Consider the following 7404-nt stretch of genomic DNA (forward strand, 5'->3'; position numbering starts at 1 on the left):
AAGTAAGTGGCTATTTTGTCTTTGTTTCTCATTAAGTATTATGTGGTCATGATATGACAAAATGTTTTAGTATGGCATTATAAACATAGACCTCTTGATGCACATAACATGACCATTATCATGTTAAGAATTACTAATCTCGGAACTGAATAGTAATTTCACAACAGCCAAAAGGCCCCATCCTTGTAAATTGGATCCTGTTTATTCTATACTGAGTCTGCAGCATGTAGTTATTTCAACCTAGTCATCGATCTCAAATATATTACATATTCTTAATGGTCTCCTTGGATATACTAGAGATAAAGGCCCAAGGAAAGAAAAAAAAATCCCATCAAAAACTAATAAGTATGCTTTCATTACTATCAAAGCAGCCTTTAAGCAGCAAGAAAAGAAACTCATAGCTGGTTCCTTTAGTGAATGAAAACAGTACTTTCCAAGGCCTTTTTCTATAACGTCTTCGAATTCAATGATTCTTCTCATCACATCTCCAAAAATTAAGCCAAAGTTACCAAACTCAAAACATTACAGAACTCAAGAGAATCATGGGAGAATGGAGGGCAAAGTGTCAAGAAGGTCTTTGAAACCATATCCTGTAGTCTACATTCCACAAAGTCCACGGCTTTATATTCTGAAGGACTTTCTCATCTCAAGTGTTTTGAGCAGTTTTCTACACCACCAGTGACAGTGCATGCATGCACACTGCTATTTTCACCACCAACTGGTCAAAGAACGAAGAGTGCTGACTTTTACTGTGATACCGAAAGAAAACCATAGTTTGATGCTTAACCACAAGAATAGATTTCCACAAGGTTAGTTCCCCCCCCAGGTTCCTTAGTCAAACTTACTTTTTGCTACGTTCTTCATGGCCGTTAGCACTGTTCAACTTGTTCTCATCCTAAGCAAGGTTGATAGAAGAACATCATGAGGACGAAGTGGTAACATTTCAAGTTGTCAAAGGGTAAAGGGAATAGGAATAAGAAAATACAAGACAATTTTAAAACTAATTACTTATTTACTTTAACATGGAAGGCTATAAAATTTAGATGGTATACGTTTAACCACTTTGTTGCTAATAATTAAGTCATCAAGAAACAAAAATTAAAATCTTTCCACATTTAATATGTTATATTTTACTTTCTTACATTGTTTAAGTATTAAATAAGTCATCCGGAATTACAATGTTGAAGTGGTTAAAGATTTCTATGAAACATGAAGTCATTTTGAGTTTTATTCCATGTGCTATTGTCCCTTTTGTCGGTACCATGGCTCTATTTCTGCCTAAGCCCCAAGTGGCCATGCTAGCAGCCAGCCACTATCGATTTCCTGTGACCGATGCCATTCCTGAGATCTTCGCCCATTTCCGTTGGAGGGTTGGGACTGTAAGAGCTTGATGCCACCTCTGTCACACATCTCGCCCTGAAGCAAACAGGGATTCACACTGCTTTAGTAATGTTGACTCCCAAGAACCCAAGAAAAGTTAATTAATAATCCACCAGTCCAGCCTAAACATTTCCTACTTCCATACCTGTTTACATGGAATTATATCCAAGTTAAACTAAGACAAGAAACATTAAAACAGAAAGTATGGCTTCAAGAGTCTAGCATTACAAAATTACACTATTTAAAGCTATCAGAATTCATCCAAAAGGCACCACATGGTCGTGCTACACTCCAAGACAAATGTATTATTTATAAACGGTTTAAGCGCAATGTTTTTATTCCACAGTTTGAACACATCACCAATAGTAGGATCTCTAAGTTACCAGGCTTAAGGTCTGAGACACCAGTGACAATGCATGCATGCACACTGCTATTTTCACCACCAACTGGTCAAAGAATGAAGAGTGCTGACTTTTACTGTGATACCGAAATGGGTCATATTGTATTACTGGCCAAAATACTTCCTTTCTAGTTTTGAGTGTGAAAAGCTATGGCAGGGCCTAATTAAAAATAAACACTATGGAGAGCAGTAAAACAGTCATCAAGTGACTCTAAGCTGTGATACTGTCTCTTGCTTTTTTTCTTTTCTCTCTTCTGTTCTTTTTCTTGGTTTTTTTTCCTCTTTTTTGCCAATTTCTATTCAGGGATCCAAGAATCTTAATAATTATTAACTGAAAAGCAGATCAATACCTGCCTGTATTCAGGTTTACTATCACCAGTCTTATATCTATTTATATAAAATAAAATTTAAATCTCACCCATTTCTTCTTTCAAGACTTCTAAGATTTACTTGCCAGAGACTGGTTGTAATTTATTATTCTTGGACCCCTGCAGTTTTCCCAAACCACTACATTCACCTTTTTGCTATACCAAACTGGAGCTGGTAATTCTTAGTTGAGTCATTTTACCTAGGGGACCACGGTACAGCGATAAGTCACTCAATTACTACCTTATGATTGACAGTTCACACTGGAATCAAAGGTGAATTCATGGGAGTAGAGGTGAGATATCGTTAGGCAAGTCTACAAAGAGAGATAGATGGGCATTTATTCATCACGCTGAAGTGAAACTACTGCACAATATTATTACATCAATAGCATATATTTACTTTTGTAAGTTACACGTATTGCATCTCTGATAAGGTAATCAAGAGGGCTCCGGGAAGGTTAGTTTACATTTCAGCAGTAGTTTCGTGAATAATGCTAAATTAAGAAATATATTAAAGCTCACTAGCGTGTTTTCTCACCTTCTTGTAAGGGGCCTCAAGCATGGCTTCAATATCAATATCGTCTGCCATTTTCTCTACTCGCCTGGGGAAGAACAAGACAGTCCTGTAAGTACACCTGCAATTCTGCTAAATAATAAAATAAGATAAAATGTCCCCTTGATCTCCCATCCTCAAAGCCTGAGAAAACTCCTTTGAAAGCGCTACGATGGCTAAAATTGTGCGACGCCCATCAGACAAGGCTGCCTTGGGTACGCCAAGTGTCACGTTCCTTGTACCTAAGACAGGAGCAGGACTCCAGGTCGAATTTCAAAAGCCCGCCCGCGAGCGGCTAAAAGCGCCCCCAGGAAGGATGCAGCGGAGCGCTTCCTCACCGCACAAAACCCGCGCTGCCATTTTAGCGGCGGAGGGAGACTCCCTCCGCTGGGAGGGGTTGTGTACCACGGCGGCGTTCCACGGGCGCCATGTTGGGAGGTCGCGACCAGCCCCGGCCCTCGGAAGGACAGATCTTTATCTGACCGAGGTCCCCACGGAGGTCCCGGCCGCTACCAAAAAACGCCCACGACGTCCTTGCCCGAGATGAAGGGCACGGCCGAGGAGAGGTGACCCCACCGTACCGGGAAGGCCCCCTCCCCCTCTGCGCGCCGAGCAAAGCGGCGAAAAGCCTCGGCATCGCGGAGCACCCAGCTCGGGCAGGCGACCCACTCCCCGCCGGCCGCGACGCCCCGTACCTGTGCGGGCTTCCGCGCGCCTGTGCTCGCCACGGGAAGTCGGCTGCCGCCGCCGCCGCCGCTGCTGCTGTCGCTACTGTTAAGCCACTAGGCCCAGGCCGCGGTACCGCCCAACCCGAATATCGGGCCCCGAGGGCGTCTAGGCCCAAGCGAATCTAAAAGAAACAATGGGATTAAAGGAGCCCGCGACGGAGAGCAGGGCAGCGGCTTCGGCAGCTCAGGATCCACCCCTGCGACAGCGTCGGCTAGCTCCCTGAAATGGCGGCCGCTGCTCCTCCGTACTCACAGTCACCAACACATACACACACACAAACACCCGGGGTCTCCCGGAGCCGCAAGCACGGGCTCTCGCGAGAAACTGCCCCGGGTTCCAGACTGGAAAGCACGAACTATCGCGAGATCTCTCACCGCGGCTCCCGGCGACCGTGGCCCAATCTCGCGCAATGATTGCGCCACAGATGATCACAGTTTCCCTTCCCCCAATTCCGAAAGGCTTCTCGGACTCCCCCGCCAGAGCTGCACCCAAGTCTCGCGAGGGTGCGTCCTCTATCGGGCAAAGACAGTTGGTGCCCTGACTGTCAATCTTTGGGAGGATTCCTTGCTGAGTGGTGCATCGTTGCTGTCATCCTGGCTGGTGTCATCTCCTCGCTGGGTGTGAAGGTTTCCCCTCTCAGAGCCGACCCCCACCCCGGACACCCGCCCTCCCACACAGATGGCTGTCAAGGTCGCCATAAGGCAACCTATTATAATACATATGGCTGTGGGCTAAGACAGTCGTGTCCAGACCCACCAGTGGTGAAAACGCATGCAGACAAGAACGAGCTGTACACAGGGGAATGGGAATAAAAAGTACGATTTTCTTGTCGTTTGGTGTCACCAGTTAGATGTGGGCTCGATAGTGAAGCTTCGCAACACCCTTGGAAACCGGAGGCGGTGGCCGGGCTGGGAAGAAACCGCAGTGTGTAGCTTTCTAACCCCTGAATTTAGTCGGGCTCTGAATCGGGGTGGTTTGTGACTTTAAAAGGTCCCCTCACTTTTCCCTAGGATTTTGACTGTGTGAATTTACCGCTTTTGTTTAATTTTTGTTGGATTTTATTTGGTTTGCTTTTTGTGTATTTGGGAGTGGTTAATTCTGTGGTAGAGAAGCTGAGTGATCATTGGAAGGTTTTTTTTTTCTCCCACTTTTACATAATAGAAAACGTTTTGAAATAAAATATCAAACCAGTCTGGAAACCTATCAGCAGCTTAATAATTGAGGGTATAAAAGGTCCAAAATGTCACACCTTGCTTGGTGTAGCCACTCCAACAATGTGACCTTGAGCAAGTAAATTAAGCTCTCCATATATTCCGATTCCTCCTCAAGGGGGGAATATTATAATTAGTAGCAAGGATAAGCTTGACACTAGCCAAGACTGCAAATATTCACTAATTCCCAAGTTTAGCAGGGGATGTATGTCCAGGTGGACTCTCCCTGAAAGCTCGTGAGGAGTAGGAAGAGCATGTGGAATGATGACAGGAAACTTCTTGGGGCTGGCAATGTAATACAGTTGGCAGGTGACTTTTCTAGCATGCCTGGTAGAGCTTGTCTATAGTTATGCACTCAGAAAACAGAAGCAGGGGGATTTCTGTGAATTTGAGGTCAGCCTTATGAGTTCCAAAAAATTTAGCTGATCTGGCTTTCTCTCTCAGATGTGGCACACTGCATGAAATCACTGATAGTTTCCTGCTGAAAGATTAGGCTTTCCAACTTCCCTTGTGGACTACTGAAACTTCTCTGCTCCTATAAGGGGCTACAACCTGTCTTCCTCTATAGGAATGTTAACCATAGGGTGAGTGGTGACAGGGATGCCCCTTCACCCTGAATAAGCAGTGGTCTTGCCTAACTAAGGTCAGACCAAGCCCCTCTCTGTCTTCTATCTCTCTACAGGAGCCCTTAATTAATAGTCCTGTCCTGGGCTGCCAAGTCAAGGACAACGCGTGCCACACAGTAAAAGGCTATGAAAAAGGTAGAAGGGGGACTGGAGAGAAAGGAGTAAGAGCACTGATTTGATTCCCAATACTCACTGGCTGCACACAACTACATTAAGCAGATCTGGTGATGCCTTCTGGTCTCCACAGGCATCAGGTATGCAGGTGGTGCACAGACTACATGCAAGCCAAACACATGCATGTTAAATGTGTATGTGTATGTTAAACAATTTGTTCTTGAAAAGCTAGACTGGGGACTGAAGAGAGAACTCAGCAGTGAGAGGCACTGGCTGCTCTTTTAGAGAGCCAGGGTTCAATTCTCATCACCCAGTGATGGTCCACAATTGTAACTCTAATTCCAAAGGATCCTACACCTTCAAGACACAGACATACATGCAAGCAAAACGTCAATGCATATGAAATAAAAGTAAATCATTAAAATGTTAGTAATAATAAAGTTGAGACTTAGGCCAGGCATGGTGACATATGCTTTAATCCCAGCACTTGGGGACAGAGGCAGGCAGAGCTCTGGGTTGAGACCAGTCTGATCTACAGAGGGAGTTCCAAGACAGCCAGGTCTTACTCAAAAGATGGAAAAGTTATGGCTGGGTGGTGGCAGATCTCTGAGTTCAAGGATAGCTGGTCTATAGAGTTGATACAAAGCTCTAGGTTTAATATTAGCACCTACTAAAGCCAGACTCCAAGGTGCAAGCCTGGATCCAAATGTTCTAGAAATAGGAGGATCAGGAGTTCAAGGTCACCTGACTGACATACTTTGATACTAGCCTGGGCTATTGAGCTGGGTAAGACCCTGTCTCAAACAAAGGACAAAAATGAGGGTGGTAGTAGAAGAGAAATCAAGGGCCAAGGCACATGATGACTGAAAGTCCCTTAAATTGTTGTACGAAGTTCAAAGATGATGGTGGATACCTTTAGTCTCAGTGCTTGGGAGGCAGAGGCAGCCTGGTCTAAACTTCATGTTCCCGTTACAAGATGAGCTACTTAGTGAAATCCTGACTCAAAAACAAACAAAAACAAAAAACAAAAAGCCGGGCGCACACCTTTAGTCCCAGCACTCTGGAGGCAGGGACAGGCAGATTTCTGAGTTCCAGGCCAGCCTGGTCTACAGAGTGAGTTCCAGGACAGCCAGGGCTATACAGAGAAACCCTGTCTCGAAAATAAATAAATAAATAAATAAATAAATAAATAAATAAATAAATAAATAAATAAAACATTCATTCACTTTTTAGGAGAGAAGAAGTAGAGGAAATACAAAATCTCTGAACAACTGGCATATAGAAAATATCAAAAAAATATCACTTTGGGGACATGGTTCAGGGGTTAAGAGCACTGAGTTCAAATCCCAGCAACCTCATGGTAGCTTACAACCATCTGTAATGGGATCTGACACCCTCTTCTGGTGTGTCTGAAGACAGCTACAGTGTTCTCACATACATAAATAAATAATTCGTTAAAAAAAAAAACCCAAAACATCACTTTATTTTGCTTTAACTTTGGTGTGTTTTTAAATTTGTTGTTATGTATTTGGTGATTTTGGGGTTTTTTTTTATTTTATTTTGTCTTGTTTTGTTTTGTCAAGGTCTTAGTGTGCATGCCAGACATGCCTTAAAATACTGGGCAGTCTTCCTTCTTTACCCGTCTAATGCTGGGAGTATAAACACAAGCCACCTGGTGTCATCTTCTAAAATCACTTCCTCTAAAACTCGTTGGTCACCATAGTAAGCATCATTCTGAGGGGTAGAGAAGCCTGCTGGACTAGCACTTGGAAAAGCAACAATCTGAAGTTTAGGGTTTTGTTTTTTTTTTTTTTAAAGATTTATTTATTATATGTAAGTACACTGTAGCTATCTTCAGATACTCCAGAAGAGGGCTTCAGATCTTGTTACAGATGGTTGTGAGCTACCATGTGATTAACCACTGAGCCAACTCTCCAGCCCACGATCTGAAGGGTTTTTTTGTTTTGTTTTGTTTTGTTTTCTCTGTTTTTGGGTTTTTTGAGACAGGGTTTCTCTGTGTAGC

General features: G+C 43.7%; 1 protein-coding gene across 42 annotated transcripts in view; it reads right to left on the reverse strand.

Annotated features, from left to right (window-relative positions):
• Rbm39 (RNA binding motif protein 39) overlaps window positions 1-3748 on the reverse strand; it is a 33000-nt gene extending 29252 nt beyond the window's left edge. For 14 of the 42 annotated variants that reach the window (XM_017316005.2, XM_011239327.3, XM_017315994.2 and 11 more), the window contains exons 1-3: window positions 3397-3743; window positions 2687-2750; window positions 846-2462 (exon numbers count right to left, since the gene is read on the reverse strand). Coding sequence is in view for 6 of the 42 variants with exons in the window: in NM_001362764.1 (NP_001349693.1) it covers window positions 846-895; window positions 2687-2737 (101 nt within the window). In the remaining 36 variants the exon portion in view is untranslated. The other 28 variants (XM_030248020.1, XM_006498849.3, XM_011239325.2 and 25 more) reach the window with 10 other exon arrangements.
• Window positions 3749-7404: the final 3656 nt, after the last annotated feature.

The sequence above is a fragment of the Mus musculus genome, chromosome 2 (genome assembly GCF_000001635.26).
Source record: "Mus musculus strain C57BL/6J chromosome 2, GRCm38.p6 C57BL/6J".
In the NCBI taxonomy this organism is placed as follows: domain Eukaryota; kingdom Metazoa; phylum Chordata; class Mammalia; order Rodentia; family Muridae; genus Mus; species Mus musculus.